Genomic DNA, 22,210 nt, shown 5'->3' with positions numbered 1-22,210 from the left:
CTTTTGTCCACAATTTCTAACTCACATTTAGAAAGTCAAGGACACGTGTTCTAACAATACCTTGCTTGCTTGGATATAATAATTTCATTCTGAAGAAATATCTTAGCTCTATTGGAGTTTCTATTTTTTCTCTTAAGTTTCTCTCTCCTGGATATCATGGACTTCACACTATCATGTATAAACAACAAACCTTGTATTTTTAAGGGGAGCTTATTAAGTGGATTTTTTTGTCCTTGTGTATCATGGTGGGGTAGTCCTAGTCAATGAAACGAAATCCTGGTTTGCTAGATGGTTTCGTTATTCAAAGAAGCTGTATGCAGTCCCATCCTAAATTTGCCCAATGACAGATTGTTACTATTTCATACTGGCCATTTAAAATTATGTGAAGACCAGCATTGAGCTGCTTCAAGAGTTGAGACAACTTAGGTTGAAGATTGTCCTTAGCAAGATTGGGTTTCTAGAGAGAGTGAAGTGCCAAGTCTCACTAGTGAATTTCCTGTGCAGAGTGATTTCTCTACCCAATAAATTATCATGGATGCTGTTGGGAGTAAATCTTTTAAAATTCTTTATTGTTTGGGGTTCACTTTGGAAGAGTGTCAAATGAGACTGAGTTCTTGGAAGAAGGTGCATAGAGAGGGAAAATTTCATTTATTATGAGTGGAAATGAGGAAGGCTTTACTGCAGTTGTCTACTAGGAAAGAGTATGCTCTTAAAGTAAATCAAGATCCATTAATAATTAAGGCTCTGTTGACAGCCTCAGGGAGGATTTATAATTTTGTGTAATGTTGCATGAAATGGATACGTGTAATATCATCTCCTCAAGGAGAGCCCTAGGAGGAAGAGTCCTAGAGATCTTACAATTTAAAGCCCACTGGCCAAGCTTGTGTGCTACTCTGTTGGACTCCCTCCTAACCCAGCTAAAAGAAATATTTCCACTGGTATCTGCTGCGACTAACTCTTTACTTTACTCCATCATAGCAGCTTCCCATCCAGCATTTTTATTGGGCCCATTAATCAAATCAAGCACAGTGATCACATCGTCCTCTATGATCACTTTATTCCAGTTGCCTCAGTGACGCCCATCTTACTACTAGAGCTTTTGCAACTGTGGAAATAATGGCCACCACTATTCTCATCCTGGCTTTAAACGGATATACCTTCATGATTCCTCAATGTAGCTGCTATGAAAATTCTCTCTCATAATTGCTGCATCTACACTCATTTTAAAACAACTAACAGGTGGTTTAGACCACTGCTTCACCGCCCTTTCCCCTTTATCTTGATGCTCACTTTCTCCTTCATAGTACTTCCACAACTTCTTCTAACTCTAATTAGAAATTTATTTATCCTTTTTCTTTTTTTTTTGGGGGGGGGGGGGGGGGGAGCCACATCACTAGTGCACATCTGATATTTAATAGATCTTATTTAATTTATGAATTTAAGTAGTCTTTTTTTTAATGGAATTGGTTAAGAATTTTCTTTTACTTATAAAAAAAAGATTTATTTCTTTCCTACCTGGTTAAGAAATTATTTCCTTCCCTTGGGTAAGAAGTTAGTTCATTTTTTCCCTTGCTGTAACTTGGAAACCCTATTTAAAGGCCCTAAAACTCAGTCTTGGCATGTTTGTGTGTGTAATAAATTATTTTTGGAGTTTTCTTCCAATGGCTTGGTGTGATTCCGAACAACTTTAGGTGTTGAAGCCTAGGTTTCTCTCATTCTCCTGCCTGGTTCTGACACCTATGTTTTATTTGTTTTCATTCTTTTGTATCCTTTTGTGCACACGTTCCCAATGAGAATTTTGTGCTACATGATATTCTGGTGGGATTGTCATAACATAAGATTTTGGTCTTAGGGCGATTTATGATGGAAAATAAAGACTTTTCTTGTGGCTGCTTTTGAGGCATGAAAGGCAACTATCTGATCCTGGCTTGATTATGAGCATGACTACAAGCCTCTTTTGATTCTGGACCTTTTAGCTGTGAACTATATCTACAAATAGGGCTGTAAATGAACCAAGCCGTTAATAAATAGCTTTGGCTGGGCTCGATAAAAAGCTCGTTCATGTTTGTTTGTTTATAAACAAGCCAAACTTAAGCTTTAGTTTTAGGCTTGTTTAATAAACGAGCCGAGCCCGAGTAAAAAATATTGTTCATGAACAAGCTCGTGAACACCAAGGCTCAATACAAAAGTAATAAAACAAGTTGAGCCTAGGCTTATTTATGAGTTTGGTAATAAAATTGATATGAGCTGGACAAGTAAACTCATATCTTTCTAAAACTTTAATTAATTATAAGTTAAGACTACTCATCCAAACCAAATAGGCTAGATAATAAACTTGATATAGGCTTGATAATATACTTATGTTGGATTTGAAGCTCAAAAGCATGATATTGAGCTTGAGTTTAGGCTTGATATTGAGCTCGAGCTTGGCTTGACTAATGAATCAAGCCAAGCCAAGCCAAGCCGAGCTAAAGCTTTTATACTTTATAACGTGCTCAAGCTTGAACATTATTTGTAGGCTTGTATCAAGCTCAAGCCAAGCTTGAACATTCTATTTTTTTTGTCGAGCCGAGCTTGAACATTCACTACTCGACAAAGCTCGGCTTGTTTACAGCCCCACAAATGTTGATGCAAGATTCTTTGCTTATTGCTTTGTGAGAATAGTTAGGTCTTATTGTTTTGCATGGCAATGGTTCATAAGTTTATGCAAGATTCTTCAGTGAGGTAGTTGTTGGAATCTAAAGATGCAGAGATAAGTTATTTGGATTTTACTTCTCACTCTTTGTAGACTGTGTACAAAATTTATTAAGGAGGATTGAGAAAGATAATAAGATTGATGCTTTTCTCAAATTCAGCACACTGTTTATTTTCATATGAACTTCAGTTTGAGTGTTGTGTGGTGTTGTTATCTGTCACAGATTAATCCAATCTCTTAGATGCTGGGAAACAAGAATATAATTTGTGTTAAATTCTTACTCTACAGTGGATTGATTTTATTTCTAACAGAGAATGCCTAGCATAGATTCTTTATTTGTGTGTAATGTCCATTAACAAGCAAAAGTTAAAAAAGAGTGTAACAGAGGGATTATCTGGTGACTAGGGATAGATTTCTCTTTTCCTTTGTTTGACACACTGATAGATTTGTATGACTGCAGATCTGTTTGACACATATCCCAAACCCACAGCCCTGCACTTGGGATATTCTGGCTGATATGGCCATTTTACTCTTCATATCTACTATAAGATTGGATCTCCAATTTGATGCCAGGTTTAGATGCTCTCATGGATTCATGGATTATTTGTTAATAGCTCAATAGATTCAGTAGTAGTTTCATTAATTGCTCATAATATCTCAAATGAGAAGGAAACAAAGTATCGCACAATTGTCGATCTCTCGAAGAAATCAAACCTTTATTTTTGTCTAACTTGATTCTAAGACTAGCATTTCATATGTTGTTTTTCCTTTTGGATTCTACATCTTATCTCTCCTTTGGCAGCATCCACTAATTCGGAACTTACTTGAAAGCCATATTTCCACCTGAGTGTTTTGGGATGTCCTATTCCCCCTTCAAATAAGAATACTTATGCTGGGATTTTATGAAAAAGCCAAAATATCAATTTTCAAATAATAATACCGATGACTTACACCTTACTGGGGCAAAAATACGATAATTAAATACATAATTTTGAGTGTGATCAGACAATGACAGAGTGGCCTGTGATAGATTGATACATTTCCCTGTAGAATGCTCTACCGTAGGAATGAGTCACAAGGTGAATTGTAAGCTCCAACGACAAAGGAACAAGTATTTACAGTAAATTTAATGCCCTGAATGGCTTGGTTTATTTTCCTGCTGTATCTATCTATTTCCACAGATTGGTTAAAGGTGCCAGCTATAGTCGCTTGCTTTACAATTCTTTTGCAAGATGTTTGTTTTGTGCTTGCATTTATTGCATGTCTTAAATTCTAGCATTCTCACATGTGTGCATTTATGCAGTAGTATAATAGTTTTTTGAACATTCAACTTGTTGCTGATTTTATGTGTTGAAAGCCAGATAGCAACTGAATCTTATGACCATTGCAGATCCTTTTACTTTGTGGTCCTCCAGGGCTTGGAAAGACTACACTTGCACATGTAGCTGCTAAGCATTGTGGATATCATGTGGTGGAGGTTTTTGTTCTTACCTTTAACTCATGCACACATTCATAATTGAGTTCTTTGGTTACACCATTCTTTTTCTAAATTTATATTGATGAGTAACTTCATCTACCTGCCTTAATTAACAAAACCTTGCATTTAATATCTTTTGCTTTGTTACATAGTGGTTATTTTGCAATTGTTGTGATTTAACAGTGGATATAATTTGTAATAGGTATATCAGATTTAATTTTTTTAAGCATTTCATATTACATCTCTCAAATGGATCATCAAGTAAATTAAGTTTAAAACTTTATTTTGCCTTAAATTTTTTCTTTCAATTTATTTGTTTTTAATGTTAATTTGTATTAGGCTGCTGCATTTTGGAGCTTCATTATTCTATCACTGTAGCCTTCTCCAATATTTGAAAATGTTCTAATAAAAGTTTGGTGCCATGTAGGTTAATGCTAGTGATGACCGGTCATCATCAACAATCGAAGCTAAAATTCTGGATGTGGTCCAGATGAACTCTGTCATGGCTGACTCAAGGCCAAAGTGTTTGGTTGGTTTTTTATTTTCCAAAGTTCTACAGTTGGTTATATAATAGTTGGAAATTGACTGTGACGGTGATTTTCATAGGTGATTGACGAAATTGATGGAGCTCTTGGTGAGGGCAAGGGTGCTGTGGAGGTTATTGTGAAGATGGTAATTTATATGGTTTTTGATTGTTTTAGAACATTTATTTTATGCTGTGCATTAGGAATATGCATTCATTTACTTGGTCATATTTTAAATACTGTTTCCTATCTTTTTTAAATTCTCGTTTTTCTTCTGTTGGTGTTCTGTTTCTTTACTGCAGAATAAGGAAATTATTGGTTTGTACTTTGCTCACCATTAATATCTAAGAACAGAAGGAAAATATATTTTTGCATTGCTTGACAACCATTACAACATTGTATTATATAAACAAAGTGAGACATGAACAAATTGTACGGTTACATACCTAGAAACAATTCTAACAAAGTAATTCTATTTCGTTAAGGATATCCTAATTAAACCTTAAAACCTTATACTCTTAACCTAGGTTGTTAGAATTCCGATTGTAGGATTCTGTGAGTTTAACAACTAAGTCCCATTTAATCTATTTTGATTAAGTTCGTTACTAAAATTACCTTTTCTTCTTTTTAGATTCAGTGTTAGGATCTCTGAGATTGTGAAAACCAGGAGTTGAATGTAGGATCTGAAACTGCATCATTATCATCAGATAATAGATTTTCACGTACTTTGATATCTTTGCATCTTCTTTGGTCTTTTCAATTGGGGCTATCCCTGTCTTGTATTCAACCTTCTCAGGTTTTAATGAGCATGGAACTGCGCACCTTAGTATTAGACCATGTTGCTTCATTTATTGTTCTGCTTCATATATATGTTCTCTAATCTGGTTAGAATTTTGTTCGTGTAGGTGTCTGCTGAAAAGAAGTCTGATATGGGGAAGGAAAATGTTGCTAAAGAAGAACAACCAGGAAAGAAATCTTCCAAGAAGGGACGTAAAACTGCTTCACTGTCTAGACCTGTGAGTTAGAGATAGTCATTCATAGTTTACTAAATATTTGTCCCAAATATAATTATAATGGGGTGTCTTTGTAGGTGATTTGCATATGTAATGATCTATATGCACCTGTCTTGAGACCATTGCGTCAGGTAGCAAAGTAAGTTTCTCTTGCTATTACTTAGAATATCATGTGCAATAAGTTTTATGAAATACTAAGCTGTAATATGGGAATCTAATGCATCCTTCTACTTCCAATTTTGATAAATTTAAATTGTGATTTTATTCAGAACTAAAATGTATTTTAAGGGCAAAACTGTCTTTCACTTTTTTTTTTGAGAGGGGGTGGGGGAGAGGCTGTGGATGTTAGACCGTTGATCTGACAAGTTATTACTTTGTTGCATATGGAACAATGTTACATAGTCACATCTCAAAAGTTTTAATAAATATACAGAAGATGTCTAATGAATCTGCTCAATTTAAGCTTTTTGTAAATTTAATACTTCATGTAAATGCGGGAAAAACATAGTTTTAATTTGCTGTAGATATCACACCTCAAAAAGCACTTCATATATATATATATATATATATATATATATATTTTTTTTTTGGGGGGGGGTGGTTAAGTAAGCGAACATTTAATTTGAAAGAAGGATTGCTCAAATGCGTGCACTCAAAGAAATACAAATGAACACTCATGAGGTCCACATAGAATAACAAGCCCTCCCAATCTAAGTAAAATATTCAAACAAAGAACTCAAAAAGCTGTTCTTAATAACTTGCATAGATTGCTTTTTGTACACAAAATTCCAGCGATTCCTCTCTCCATATGGTCCACATAATTCAATGCGATATAGCTTGCCACACAACCCTGTTTTGGTGACATCCAAACACTCCCCCTCTAGATTGTCAACAAATCAATTACATGCTTGGCATTACCCAAAGTACCCCAAAAGCCCACAGTTCTCTAGTTATACTTGTTGGAAAATATTGTTTTGCATCTCATACAAACAAGCAATGGAAGCAACACAAGGATCTAATTCATCATGAGAAATAACATACAACTTTGAATTCTAGAACAAAGAATAGATAGCGTACCTTGATGTAGTGAAAATAAAAAACAAGAAGTAGATAGTATCTTGAGAAGGCCTTCAATCTTCATCCCAATTCCACATGGTGCCCAAGATGTGTAGTCTGTCAATCAAAAAGAAAAATTGTTTTTTCTCTTTGAATTGAGATCAAAGAGAAAAAACAAATTTTTTCTTCTTTAGTACGTTTTAACTGCCTAAAAACAGTTACTTTATTAGTTTATTTAATAACTCTTATTAAATAAACAACTGATTATCTAATTGGGTTAGCCTTTTGGGCCAACTCAATTGGGTTTTAGTGTGTACCTTGGGATGGGACTAAAGGGACAAATAAGGCTTTAGCTCCAATGGACTTCAAGTTTTCATCAACTCTTGACAAGCCCAAAGTTACTATTAATTATATAACAAGTACAACTATGGAAATATAATTGCATTTTGGACCTTATTAATAATTTATATCCCAAGACTCTAATATAATATCATTTGACCCCTTTATGAAACATCCGTAGTGAACAAAGTCATAATAAATTATTACTTTGTAAATCACTATTTTATTCCTTAATCTTTTTAGTTATTCATATATTTTATGAAATCTAATTTTATTACATCTAAACTTTAGTAACTCTTTAGTAAAGTGGCTGGGCCCAGCACCTTGAATAACCAGTTCCCATTAAACTTATCTCAAGATGATATTTTGTATTTCTATAGAAAGAGATTACGGATTCCATCTTGAGAATATGTTTTCCCTTAACATTACGTGCAGTTACCCAACATATTGAGGTTTTGACCGTTAGATTAGATATTACTTTTGATATATCAAAGCAACCTAAATTTCATGATCAGGTTCACAATTCTCTCAAGATTGAGAGTATATGAAAATAGAACTCGTAAGATTTATTATTTAGGAGACAGTTGCTTATTGAATAATTAATCTCATAGCAGTCTAATTCAATGTGCCTTACACACTTAAGACACACTAATACATCAACTAGAAGTCTCTACTTCCATGATTAAGACAAACCATCGTAGTTGATATGTTATAGTCTTCGCAGATTAAACACCCAATTTCATCACCAACTACGAACTAGGTTTTTGAGTTTACAAGGAACTTGTAATTTATATCTTCTGTAACTAAATCATATACAATGCATCTCAAGGACTATATGATAATGTCCAATTAGTTCATATACAAATAGTCTCATATAATTAAACAATTTAATTATTTATAACATGCCAATAAATTGAATTTTAGGGCACAAACTCTAACAATACTGCAGTGCAACAAGTGCTTAACTGTTTCACTACCGCCTTACACATCACACATCTGTTAACACCACTAGCTTTTGTTTAACTAGGTTATCTTCTACAGTCAGTATAAAATTCAAAGCTGTTGTCCATGTGAAAAAAGATGACTTACGTGGAACCTTACTTTGGAAATTATTTTTATAGTCATTCAACCCTTTAATGTCCTCTGCACTTCATCCTATTTCTTGAATCATAACCGGTTTAGCAGATCCTGGTTCATTGGTTGCATTCTAGGTTATCATTTGAGATATTTTCAGCTATTTAGACTTTGAGAATAGTGAAGTTTCTTTCTTGGTTATCCAAGTTGTCTAGTGGGGGAGGTAAAATGACTAGAAAATACTTTCTATAGCGATCATATCCCTCTTGAACATATATTATAAAAGCATTTACATATGACTCCTTCTCGGGAGTCCTATGGAATCAAATCTTTTAGTTGTGAGCTGAGAATTCTATTTCTTTGATTTCTCATTTTATGCAACTTGAGGCAAAGGATTGAAGACAAGCAGCAACGAGATTTAGGTCGAAGCTTCTAACCTTATTGTAAGTCAGAAAGTCATGAAGGGGTTTATATATATATACATATATATTGTCACCTTTAGGATAGAAAATTTTGCCCTATTTTGTGTTCCTTACGGAACTCTAATGAGCTCTAGGTTATGATGGTTATGGGCGTCTTTGCTCAAGGTATAGTTTCCTTTTCAGAGGGATGAAATTTGGCTTTGTTGCATTTTCTAGCAAGTCTGGGATTGGGATTGGGATTTTGATTGGTTTTGTTTGCATAAGCTTGATGGAGTGGAAAAGGAATTATAGAAAGCCTGAGATTGATAAGGAAAAGGTGTCCATTGTAGCATCATTTGTTGGTGGAGCTTTATGAACTCGAGGTGTGAACAATGCACATAAAAAACAAAAACTTGAATTATATCAGAAATACGAAGGATAAGAGAACAAGTGAAGGACGATAGAATCATGAGAGGTTAGGTAATCTAGATTGAGTATTTTTTTGTCCTAACTGCGTCTGTATGGTAGAATATCCCACATTATGGGCCTGGTAGCAATTATACTTTGATAAATGAATTTAATCATTTAATTGTATTTCTAACACTCCCCCTCACGTGTAGGCATAAACTCTTCCTTCATAAAGGGGGCCCAACACTTGGGACTTCTAACATTTTAAGTGGGAGGTAGAGTAAAGGCAGGGTATCGAACTTAGGATCTCCTGTTTTGATATCATGACAAATTATTGATTCTCCCCAAAGTTTAAGGTATTAGGAAATGATGAATTTAATCATTTTTCTAACATACTGAAAGAGACACTATATTTACTCTTACCCCAATTATCTTTATATGTTTTGCAGCCAGGGGTTTTTAACCTGCTCTATAGAAGCCATCAAATTCATTTGATGATATTTTGCAGTTATTTGCTAAAACTATCCTTGATTTTTGATATGCGTTCAACTTGGCACCACTTCCTATCATGTCTAAATATTTCAAATCCCTAATGTTGCTGGGAAGCTTTTTGAGAAACCTGCAAGTTAAGTTAATTTGATATTTCATTTGAATATGTACTGATCTAGTTGTATATTGCATGCAACTATTTTAATTAACTATACTGATTGGTCTGAGCAAAGTTCTTAGATGTAGGTTTCCATTGTAGTAGTCCTAGTAGGGCTTGCAAGGCTCAAAGTGTCTGTCGTATTCCTATTTTATTTAATTATTTGATTCTGCTTTTTGTTGATTGGTAATCTAATTAGAAAATATTTTGATTGATGCAAATATTTAAGCTTGAAATCTATCTTACATTAGTCAATTCGGTCATATACCATCTCTTTTGAATTTTAACAAAATAACAGCAACAATTTAGAATAGTTTTAATTGATGCCCTGATTTGGCTTTAATACTTTACTTGCTGATCTTTGTGGAACTTTTTTCACACAATGTGTTGTCTGTCTGTGCATGATACTAAATTGGACCATTAAAAAGTTCATCATATATTTGGATTTGTTAAGTGTTTAAGTTGCTTTATGATGTATACTTGCTTTCTTACAGGGTTCATGTATTTGTTCAACCAACAGTTAGTCGTGTAGTAAGCAGGTGATGATCCGCCTCAAGTATTGTTAACTACTGTATTATTATAACACAAGCATTATGTTATTGCTTCTGTATTCAGTTTTTAACTGACTTTACTAGGCTTTAATTCCAACTAACAGTAGTTGGCTACATGAATCTTTTTTTTACATGTAGCCCTAAGTAAAGCCAGTCATCTGTTGTCTTTGATCATCACGTCCTTTCTTGCTTCTTCTACCACCTTATTTTTTGTCTCACTAAAGTTCATTTTACTCAACTCTTTCACATTGATGCATTTAGAAGTCTTTGTCACACACACTAAACCATCTTCAGTGACTTTCCCCTAATCTTTGACTGGTGATCATTACTTTTGTACAAATATCTTCATTTCCCATTTAATCTTTCCTGTTGTTGCACTCATCTATCTTAACATTTCTATTTCAACTATGCTCACATTATGGTTATGCTTTTTGATTGCCTAATAGTCTATATGTCTAGTTGATCTTATAACAATCCTATAATTACAACCCTTAACTTTTTATAGGATGTTAAATTAGTTTAGTGAATAATGAGGTTTTCTGTCTTAAAATAAACATAATTAGAATAACTAGCTTTTGTTGGGTTAAACATACTTCAAAACACATCTCTGATAGCATTTTTGTTTCTGTTTAACAAGTTTTATGTCTTTCTCATCTTACATTTGTGAATATTTTCCAAAATGGGTTATTATAGGCTCAAATATATATGTAACAAGGAGGGAATGAAAATGAGTTCCATTGCTCTTACTGCACTTGCAGAATATACAGGTGAGTCATATCTTCATGTTTTGAGAGTCCGAATTATCCTATTTGATCAATCACGATATTCATAATGCCAAAAGTCTAACTTTGACGTCATATATGCTTGGAGTACCATTTACAGTCTTTCTTGGTTCCCAGTTTGGACTTCAAAGTCTATGCCTATTACAATCTAAAATGTTACAATTTAATGAAAAGTATTTATAATTTACAATGGTAATTTTCCTACCATTTGAATTTTCTTCTATTATCTTCAGCCTTCTTGTTTTCATCTTACAGAATGTGATATACGCTCATGCTTGAATACTCTCCAGTTCCTCAATAAGAAGAATGAAACCCTCAATGTGGTAAGAATATAATCTCTTCTCCAAACTAGTTGTCAATTTAAACACAGCCTTCATGGTAAAGATGATGGGTTTGGCTAGACTCTGCAATCGTTAAAAAAAAAGAAAAGAAAAAGAATTATATTCTTGTTTGTGTTGGTTGTGCTGATTGAAGACATAAATTTCCTGTAGAGGGGAGTATTCTCCTTCTAGAAATGCCTGATATTGAGAATTGAAAAACCAGTCGAATCTTCGGCTCCACCATTATCCTGCTTGTATCAGTTTGCACACTTCTTGATCTTCTGGTGTTGGATACAATACCAGTCAGTTAAGTTTAGGAAAGGAAGTATTTATAGCTGTTAAGTAGTGGATTTTGTCCTAAAAGTCCACTTCTTGTGGTAGAGAAAATGTTAGGATTGGACAGGGAGTTTGATCTATGGTTGAATTTCATAATCCTAATAATCTAATCATCCCAACAGTGGGTGTTCTGCATCTCGATAGCTCCTCCAAATTTTGTCAGTCTCAAAAGACTCTGAAGTTTATGATTGCTAACTATTGGAAAAGCCATTTACTATTACATTGTGATATGGCTAGAGATCTATGGCCTTTTGTTTTATGCTTATATGGGCTGCAGTGGATTATGCCTAAAAGGGTAGTTGATCCGATAGCCTATTGGCCTATTGGAAGGGGCTGTTTGCTAGGCACCATAATGGTGATATTTGGAATGCAATCCCTCTGTGCATCATGTGGATTATTTGGAAGTAAAGGAATAATCGGACGTTCAAGGGTCTTGAACAATCTATGGTGGGTCTGAAGCTGATTTTTTTACGCGCTCTGTATGATTGGACGGCTGCTTTAAGTGGCCATTCTTTCTCTAATTTGCTGGATTTTCTTGATTGTTGTAATTTTAACTAATTTATGTTGCATTTTTCGGACACAACCCGTGTACTTGGAGGTGCCTCTTTTTCTTCTTTTAGTCAATAAAAATTTTACTTATAAAAAATATTGGATTACTTTATTAGAAAATAGAAAACAAAAAAATAAATCTATTCAGGACACAAAATTATTCATTAATTGTTTGTTTGTTTCTTTTGTGTGTGTGTGTGTGTGTGTGTGTGTGTGTGTGTTTGGGGGGGGGGGGGGGGGGGGGGAGGGTTCAAAAATGTGATTAATGTTTTTTTGTTGTTAAAATAATTTATTAAAAAAAGGACTAGTAGACTACATAGGATGTATAACCTACTAATCCTAACCAATTAGTGCTGAATTTTGAGAAAAATGTATAGGGGGAATTTTATTTTTATTTTTATACATTGTAATAAGAGCATTTTGGTTGAGTGATTTAATGTTAGTTTGTTTTACTAACATGTTTTACTGGCTTTCAGTTGGAAATCAGTTCTCAAGTAGTTGGCCGAAAGGACATGTCAAAAAGTGTTTTTGATATCTGGAAGGAGGTAATGCAGAGCAGGAAATTCCATAATGTGGTTTTATAGCTACTTATCATTCATTTCAACCATTTTTTTTTTATGATGCAAATATCTTCAGATTTTCCAAAGGAGAAAAATCAAGCGGCAAATAAAATCTAATAATAATTCCAGCAGTGTATCCAATGAGTTTGACCTTTTGCACTCTCTCATATCTAACCGGTACGTAGTTAGTTATTGTGAACATATGTTTGTTTTATGTTTTATGCAAAAACCATCTTGCTGAAGTGGCCAATCTGTGCAGTGGTGACTATGATTTGATATTGGATGGGATCCATGAAAACTTTTTGCAGCTCCATTATCATGATCCAGTGATGCAAAAAACTGTAAGCCTTAATTACCTGAGTTTGTCTGTATTATATTGGGCTTTACCGAATCTGTCGTTAGTACAAGTCAGGTGACTTTATACTTATGTTATGTGAAGGTCAAGTGCTTAAAGAGCCTTGGTGTTTCTGATCTGATGCACCAATATATATTGCGTACACAGCAGATGCCTATTTATGGTAAAGACCTGCAGTATCTATCATTTATTACCTTCCACTATTGGAGATAATTTCAATCAACTACTTCTAAACTCATTTTCTCTTTGCTGCAGTTTATCTGCCTCCTTGTGCAATTGCTGTACATCGTCTAGTAGCCCAAGTTCAAAAACCAAACATTGAATGGCCTAAGTCATATCAAAGGTATCTCTAGATCTACTACAACAGTACAACCTGATGTAAAACATAATCTTTACCATTTCTTACTATTGGATCTTTACAAACCTTCAGATGCCGAACAATGTGCCTGGAAAAGATGGAGGCTATAAGGTCTTGGCACTACAAAATTCCACCATATATTTCAAGGCATCTGTCTACTAAGTCCTTTGTAGAAGACTTGGTTTCTCCATTATTGCATATTTTGTCACCACCAACTCTAAGACCGGTAATGTACCTAAACTTTATTTATTATTATTATTTTTTTTGGGAGGGGTGGGAGGTTGGTATCTTCTATTTCTTTTGCTTTTTTCTGATCCCCTACATAATGTTTGCAATTAGTAATCTCTTGTATACACTAGAACGCAGATACGTGCTCCAGTATTTATTACTATCTCTTGTTTCAACAATTTTTTACAACCATTACAATGGTATGATGGCAATTTGAGATGTGCGATGCGTTTGGACAAAAGTTATTATTGAGTTGTCTGCTAAACTTTCATATGCCTAACCTTTTCTATTTGCAAAAAATTATACGTTGCAAACTAATGTTTGACATGCACTTAAAGTTGAAATTTTATGATAAAGATTCAACTATTGTATATAAACCTGATTTAGCTTTAGTGCAGAAAAAGGCGTAGTGCAACCACTGAGTATTTTGACTTGACCATTGATGCAGGACAATCAAGAGGAAAATAAAAAAACAAGAAAATTAAAAGATAACCCTAAGAATCAGCACCTAGGGGTCACCTGGAATCAACACCAAGCAAGAAAACTTAGGCTGCACCTAAGGTGTCAAGACTCAACACCCAACATTTGGAAAATCTTCAATTTGAAATTTCATTAATTGATCGTCTCCCAAATACAACCATCTAGAAACCTTTTATAGAACTTTTAGGAATAAAAGATAATCCTAACTAAAACTGAAGCTGATCTAAAAACTAATTCCTATTGAAACTCAAATCTCATCCCTATTTGAATTAAAAATAGAAGTCTACAATAGTCCAATCTCCTATGAGAGAAAATTTGAAATAATAAATTTGAAAATAATTTTGGTTGTGCTCCTGAACCATGCTGAGATGTACTCAGTTAGATGCAGACAAAAGGAAGGCATGCACCTTTCCAAAGGTGCCAGCTGCATGTAGGAATGGGATGGTGGGTTTGAAGAGGGTCATGCCCTTCATTGTTCCCTCTCTAAATTAAAAATAACCTCCTTCAACTGTCTATGTGCTGATTTGAGGTGGGGTGAGCTGGGCCTCAGAAGACCTAAATACTTTCCAGAGTCAGATAGGTGCACCTAATGGGACAGCTATGCATGAAAATTTTAACCTATTTTTTACATCAAGGATAGATGCGGAACCTAATGCTTTTGTGTATATTGTATTGCATTTGAAAATTACATGATGCTAAATCGAATTCATTGTCACAAAACGCAGTGTGTGGCCTTCAGTAGACTACAGATTATGGCTGTTTTTCTTTAATGAAGGGAAGGCAGTAGCTTCTATAGAGAACCAAAGTTCCCTCCTTTCTTTTCAACTGCTGTGGAACTTTTTTCTTTTAAAGTTGCAATCCAGCTTTTAAATAGTTCTTGAGCCCATTGTTGTACGAAACAAAAATGGTGCACAAAGCAAACAAACCCATATCTAAAGTTCATTATACTTGCATATGGTTTATGTGATTCATATTACCTCAATGAGCGTAAACATGTTCATGGATTCTTTATTCAAGAATGTGACTTTTATTTTTTGGGGGTAAGTATGTGATACTTACTTAACTATTATCAAGTACAGTTGTTTACACCACAATGTTTTGTATTATGGTTGTTTATTCAAGAATGGTTGTTTTGTATTATGTTACTTTTTTAATATTCTTTTGTGTTCTAGTCTTAACAAAATGGGATTGGATTGAGGCCGGGGAGAGCCTAGGGTACCAGATAGCCTTAGTACTCTCCTTAGTTTACAATGTCCTGCTCCTTTTTCTCCTCTTCATCTTCCATATTTTTCCTCCTGTGTTCTCTTCTTTTTCTTTTTCTTTTTTTTAATTTTTAAATATATAAATTGAAGAACCCTTTTTCTTGTGAACTGCTTATTCTTATGATAAATGACATGCATTTTCATAAAACCTATAGGTCATGGTTATTTTATCATTATTACAATGTTGACAAGTTCATAACATCACAATTACTAAAAGATTAGTTCCTTTTGCCTGGCATTTATTTGTGCCAAAGGTAGGCACACACACTCACACTCACATAGAAAAAGAGACGGGTGGGAGGCCATGGGGTATGGAGGGTTTCTTTTTGCTTTTGTGGGTGGGTGGGTGTGGGAGGAGGGGGGGGGGGGTTTCTACCTAAGTCCATTTAAATGTAATGGCGGCTGCCAAAAATTTCCTATGTAACTTGGATGATGGTTGAAAACATGTTCACCTAATAATAAATAAGCTTTCAATCTCATTGCTAATCATAGATAGATAGATGTTGACAGAATCTCTCACTCTTCCCCCCCCCCCCCCCCCTTTATTTTTTTATTTTTTTATCTTCTTGACAATTAAATAGAATTTTGGTAGTCTTTGCCTTACTAAGTTAACCATGGTATAGTGAATATAATATTTGAAGAATAATAAATTCTTTTCATTGCTTTGAAATGGTTATAGAACTTTTGAGATAATTGTATGGTATATTCTTTTGCTTGTATTGTCTGCACTGCTATGAAGATTGCTTAAGTAATGTTGTTGGTATCCTTTTTTTCTTTCCTGATTGTTTGTATTCTCTTTTTGCACGAGTGTCTTATATTTCTTCCTTTTGGAATTGTGGAGATTTTCCTACTGCTAATCACTCTGGTTTCTCATATGGTCTGATGTCACTCTCAGGTGGCATTACAATTATTGTCAGAGAGAGAGAAGAATGATCTGTCTCAGTTGGTTAGCACAATGGTATCCTACTCTATAACATATAAGAACGTCAAATCTGATCCTCTGTCTATTAACCCAAGACATGAAGCAACTTCAGATGCTTCATTGATCTCTTTTGATCCTCCCATCAATGACTTTATTAACTTCAAGGTTTGAGTTGATTACAATATATTGCGTGTTATGTATTTCTGAATTTCAGAATTATTGTCTAAATATCTTTTCCTAACAATGAAACAGGGCTATAGTTGTGGTCATTTCATACTTACTTCGGCTATGAAACAAGTGGTGTTGCATGAGGTGAGTCATGTATATTGTTGTAGGTTAGTGGGATTATTCATTAATATTTTAGTTTTTTTGGTGCTTAGTAGCTTAATGCAATTGCTTTATTACGATTAATCATGTGATGCCCCAACTCAATTGTATATTGATCGTGTGTGTATGTGTTGCGCCGAGCATGTACTAAGTCTCACATTGGGTGTTTACCAGGTGGATCTTCGGTTTATAGATGATTAAGAGGAGCCTAAATGCGATTAGACTAGTCCTTTTGGTGTATAGTACAGATGTGGTTAGCGTTTTTCCTTGATTCAAATGGTATCAGAGCTTCTAGGTGGATCTTAAGTTTATAAATGGTTAAGAGGAGCCCCAATTGGTATAAGAGCTACCACGCACTAACCCACCACCGATGACCAAAACCAATCAAACCCGACATTGGTGACCACAAACAATCATCAAACCTTTAATGACGAAGACCTTAACTACACTTACATCACTGATTGTAACTCTAGTGACCATGATCTCCTTGTGGGATGAGTCAACTGGCTTTGGTGAGTGATTCTATGGCCATTATGACACCAAAATTACGACACTGTGGGTCAGTCATTGGTTGAATTGGCTGACTCTGGCTACACCAGGTAGCAGCTTTACTGGTCAGAAACTCCATTCTAGCAACCACAAGTGCACTAATGAGAGTCTCGGACCTCTGAAAAACCTGTTGGAAGTCCATTATAAGGTGCCAAGTTATCTTAATTGGCTTCTTGGGCTTTGGTTTGTGTTGATTTTTTGATTGCTTTGAAACTGTGGTATGTTTTGTCCTCTGGTTTGCGTTTTTGCCTTTGGCTGGCCAAGCTTTTATATGTGCCAATTCTCTCTTTAATGGTTGATTTCGTACTGCTAAACTGGTTTATGCTGTTGGGTGATTTTTTTTAATGGGTCCAATTAATATTTAAGGGAATCCTTGGTACTGTTATGTGATGTCATTGATTGGTTGGATCAATTTAATGGTGTTGAATTTTTCCACTTGCATTAGTTGGCTTGGTTTCTAGTGCTCTTCATTGACCCACTCTATTTTTAGTTGATTTGTTTTAGTCGGACTTTGATCAGCCCAATTATTTATTGTCTCCTGATTTGCTCTCTATGGAAACAATTATGCATAGGGAACCCAAGTTGTTGATGTCTTTTTATTAGGAAGAAAAAAAATTCACAATTTGAGGGGGACTGTTATCAGTAGTGCACATGTTTAGGGGTAAATTAGTCATAATGCATTAGAACACCATATAAATAAAATGTATTATGCTAGGGTAATTTCATATTTACCCTACACAATTAGTGAGAATAACTCTATGTTTGGTTTGGGAAAAGAGGGAGTGACAGGAAAGAAGAGGAGGGAGAAGGGAGGGAGGATGAGAAATCTGTTGCTTGGTTGGAGTAAGTGGGCATCCCCCCAGGCTCACCATTTATTTACTCCCAAATGGAGGTAAATGGAGGGAGAACAAAGAAAGTTGTGAAGGTGGAGCCCAAATGTGGGTTGTTTTCCTTCATCCTTTCTCTTTCTCGCTTTCCTTCAAACTAGGCATTTGGCAATAGAATACTTTCCCTTCATTTCCTTTTTTTTTTCCTCCCATTTAATTGGACAAACATAGTCTAAGAAAACTTGTTGTACTATGATTTAGCTTCCTTTATCCTTAAGATAGCTATATCTCATAGGGGGTGTGGTATTCAGAGATAAGCATTAGAGGAAATTCTTTGTGCCCATTCTCGAGGTGAGGCATATGTATGAGAATCTGTCCCCACACCCCCAGGCATACCATCATGTAGTCTACTGAATGTGTAGCAGCAAGGACACCTATATAGAGTCCTTTATGGCACCTAGTAATTTTTCCAGGGACACTCTGGCAGTGCTCTTGTTACACAATGCACAATCAGTTTTGCTTCCAAATAAAATAGAAGCTGATTGCAGTAAAGATTTGTTGCCAGTGGCAAGATTTTATTATGGCTATGGAGCCTTCATTTTTTTCAGTGACACATGCACTAAAGGAATTTCAAGGCTGGGGAAATGCTCGAGGTGTAAACCTCTAGGAGTTTAAGCTTTTAAGGTTGTGCCTAGGTGCATCTTTTGTGAGGCCCATCTTAAGGCGACCTGAGGCATGGATAGCTTCTTTTAGAACTACAGTGACAAGTATGAGGCATATTAGTCTTGAAACAATCTGGTGTTGTTGTCATAGTTTAATTGCTGTTTTTTAAGCTCTGGAAGAATTGGTTAATTATGTTAAATACAGAAGTTCACCGCACTAAAGGTGTTGTACTTTGTTGTAAATCAAACTGAAATTTATTGTACTTCTAGCCACCTGCAAGCTGAACTTGATCCAGTATAATAAATTGTGTATTTCAGGTTGAGAAGCAAAAGATCTTGCAAGTAAGCATCGTAAGATCTGTTAATTCAATAGATGGATGCGCTAAGGAAAGGCGAGATTTTGAAGAGTTGGAATCTAGCAGAGCTCAATCTGCCAAAACTGATCAATCGCTTGCATGTGTTGAGAAAAACATAGAAAATGAAAAGAATCTGTTAAATATAAGGCAATGTAATCCAAGTACCTCCAAAATTTCATCAAACTTGGCTTCTAGTGAAAGTGCCACAGCTAGTGTGAAACTGAAATCCAGCGGGGATGTCAAAAAGCCTTATAGTGGTTCCTCAAGTTTCTTCAGCAGGTAACCTATGCTTTTAATTTTTAATTCAATATGTTACTATGTTGCATTATCTTCTAATCAGCACGATCTCAATTTAACAACCTTTTTTTTTTTTTTTTTTTCCTTTTCTTAATTGCATTCACCACTACTAAATTTTAGAGTAAAATACCTGATTCAAAATTCTTTTATGTCTTTATTATATTTACCTTTTCTTTGTTGTTTGTTGGTTCATTTAAGTTCAACTTAGTACACACTCATTTGGTCTTAAGAGATCATAGGTTGAGTAGGGCTGAGGCTATAATAATTTCTGATGAGAAAGCCTGTGTCAAGCCCATGCAACATCACTTCAATTTTTGTAGGCAGCTTATTCCTAATATTTCTCTTGGTATGTTCCTTTAGTTGTTTTGATCATTAGATCAAATGTAGACACGAGTCTTTGATTGTTATTCTATTCTATTGGTGCGAACTCATTTTTTGTTTCCAAATGCTGATGAATTATAGTATTTTTAGATTAAAACATTTTTTAATTTTTTTTAAAAAAATTCTGTTTTATCTATCATTGGAAAAAGATCTTTGGAGGTAGTGTGCAATAATGGATGATAAATAATCAGAATCTATTGTGAGTCATTCATCACTAATATATCCTGTTCACTTTTAAAATCAGGTTTAAGAAGTCGAGTAGCAAAGGCTCTCAGAGTACTGATATTGTTGTGAAGAAAGAAGCAACCTTGGAAAGAGATTTGCGTCCGCTACTATTTAAATTTAATGAGGTATATGACTATTCTTAGTACTTGATATCCTTCATTATATGCAAATGATATCATTATATGCAAATGATAGTCTTATAATAAGAATACCTGGTTGTGGGTTTGTATCACATATGTTGCACTAAAGCTAAGATGAGCACTGGTTACCCTAAAAGAAGTCATTATGTTCATTTTATTAGAATCAAGTCTACTGCCACACTGCATTTAGAATTTGCCTTTTCCTTTTATCACTTCTAGCTGTATATTACACTATTCTTTTTTTCATTTTTAAAATAATAAAAAGTTATAGAGAATTTTCACTGACCTCCTCCAAGGTTTATTAAAAATGCATAAGAAGTCATACTTGTCCCTAATGCACTGACAAAGGATTCTTTATCATGTAATAAATTTTGAAATTTCTTTATTTTGATCAAAATGTTGAATCGAACCCAATTTGGATTAAATATAAACAAATTAATTAAATAATTACATAGTATCATGGCTCTTTGTAAAACGTGGATCTCTTTAGATTCTAAATGATTTTGGAGATGGTGGTGGTAATGGAGGTGATGGTGGTAGTGCGTTTGGATATGGGGCTTGATGGATTTACAAGGGAAAGGGGATCAATGGTAGGTTTGGATGTGATGTGCCTTTCAGTTTGATGGTGAATCCAGTGGTGAGGGAGGTGAAGGTGGTTATGGAGAGAGAGAGAGAGAGAGAGTAGGTGTAGAACATGAGGGATTTTTCATTGCAAATGCACGTGTAGAATTTTGGATTGAGCTTGCAGAATCTAGGTTATAATTTCATTTTCTTAGTGAATTTATGAAGCGAAGGTTATTCTTTAACAACCATCTTCTCTACAGAACATTACCAACCTTGTAGTTCAAGCATCTCTCGGTGTTTCCAATAGAGGCATTTTGGGTTCAAATCTCCCCTTTCCCAACTATTGAATTACAGAAAAAAAACAGTATCACCTTAAGCACTTTTGTGGCCAAAACTAAGAAAAGCAAGCACATACCATGTCCTTTCTCATGCTAGCTACTACTTGGTTTACTAGGACTGTTTAATTCACATGTTGGTTGCTGCTGCGAGTGACTTCCCCAAAAAAGCTTGGATTTTTATGGATTTGTTGTAATTTGCAAGTAGTGAAGAAATTGAAGCAGATACTCTGTTAATTCTTTCTTTCCTATTTCCATGCAGGGTTTTACAAATGCCGTTAAAAGGCCAGTTCGAATTCGTGAGTTTCTTCTATGAGGAGGAATCCCAGTTCTTGTGAGCAATGTGAAAATTATTCTATTTTTGTTCATTTATAATATATATAATTTTTTTATTTTATCCTCAAGTAAATTTGTCAAAATTACTCTGTAATGTTCATAACCTGATTTAATATGCAATAATATATAAGTTTTCTCTTCTACTAAGAGCATTAGCATTGGTGATGCCAAAAATTTAGCAATTTGACACTACAAAAAGCTACTTTATTTATTTTACCACATTTTTTTACAAAATACTTAACATCAGTGGTTTTATTTTAGCATTCAACACAATAAAATAATATAAACATTACAATAAACAACTATAACCAGCCATACCACAACCTTGGAAACCACCGTAGGGCCACAACCATAGCCAAAAAAACCCATAAAAACCACCAAATTGCAACCCACCAAAAAAAAAAAAAAAACCCGCCTAAAACCACCACCACACCACCTACAAGGGCCACAAATTAGAACACCCACCAACCAGTGATGATTCCCAGCCTCAGCAACCACTAGTGACGATTCTCAGCATCGATCCCAGCCCCAGCAACAACCTAATGACAAATCCCAGCCGCTGATCCCAGTAACAACCCGATTTGAGAAGAACTCATATGGTCGATCCCAGTGACATATCCCACTAATTCCAGCAATGGACGAAACCCATCAATGGCGAGACAACCGCCACCAACTCAACAACTTCTTATCTTAGGTAGACGTGGGTAGAGGCTTGGGTTGGTGAGAGTGGAGGAAGAGTGAAAAAAAATTAAAGGTGAGAGGTGAGACTATGAACTAATGAAGAAGAAGAGTGTAACGGGAAGAAAAAAAGAAAGAAAGAGAATTAAAAGAAAAGAAAAAGAAACATTATTTTAATGTGTGAACAAATAAAATAG

The 22,210-nt window shown here is 34.8% G+C and overlaps 1 protein-coding gene across 2 annotated transcripts in view; it reads left to right on the top strand.

Moving 5' to 3' along the window:
• Positions 1 to 21,482, top strand: part of LOC126688445 (uncharacterized) — a 35,263-nt gene extending 13,781 nt beyond the window's left edge. Inside the window, exons 5-23 of one of the 2 annotated variants that reach the window (XM_050383144.1) lie at positions 4,086 to 4,172; positions 4,600 to 4,701; positions 4,779 to 4,844; positions 5,602 to 5,712; positions 5,787 to 5,848; positions 10,128 to 10,172; positions 10,878 to 10,951; positions 11,222 to 11,289; positions 12,648 to 12,716; positions 12,808 to 12,908; positions 12,991 to 13,072; positions 13,171 to 13,249; positions 13,342 to 13,429; positions 13,517 to 13,670; positions 16,310 to 16,501; positions 16,589 to 16,648; positions 19,020 to 19,336; positions 19,980 to 20,085; positions 21,262 to 21,482. In XM_050383144.1, coding sequence (XP_050239101.1) covers positions 4,086 to 4,172; positions 4,600 to 4,701; positions 4,779 to 4,844; positions 5,602 to 5,712; positions 5,787 to 5,848; positions 10,128 to 10,172; positions 10,878 to 10,951; positions 11,222 to 11,289; positions 12,648 to 12,716; positions 12,808 to 12,908; positions 12,991 to 13,072; positions 13,171 to 13,249; positions 13,342 to 13,429; positions 13,517 to 13,670; positions 16,310 to 16,501; positions 16,589 to 16,648; positions 19,020 to 19,336; positions 19,980 to 20,085; positions 21,262 to 21,315 — 1,917 coding nt within the window. In that variant the 3' untranslated portion in view covers positions 21,316 to 21,482. Of the gene's footprint in view, positions 1 to 4,085; positions 4,173 to 4,599; positions 4,702 to 4,778; positions 4,845 to 5,601; positions 5,713 to 5,786; positions 5,849 to 10,127; positions 10,173 to 10,877; positions 10,952 to 11,221; positions 11,290 to 12,647; positions 12,717 to 12,807; positions 12,909 to 12,990; positions 13,073 to 13,170; positions 13,250 to 13,341; positions 13,430 to 13,516; positions 13,671 to 16,309; positions 16,502 to 16,588; positions 16,649 to 16,837; positions 17,277 to 19,019; positions 19,337 to 19,979; positions 20,086 to 21,261 lie in introns of those variants that run through there. The other variant, XM_050383145.1, reaches the window with a different exon arrangement.
• Positions 21,483 to 22,210: the final 728 nt, after the last annotated feature.

Source organism: Quercus robur, chromosome 6 (genome assembly GCF_932294415.1).
Source record: "Quercus robur chromosome 6, dhQueRobu3.1, whole genome shotgun sequence".
In the NCBI taxonomy this organism is placed as follows: Eukaryota; Viridiplantae; Streptophyta; class Magnoliopsida; order Fagales; family Fagaceae; genus Quercus; species Quercus robur.
Note: the sequence above shows the minus strand (reverse complement) of the source record. Positions and strands in the feature narration are given on the sequence as shown.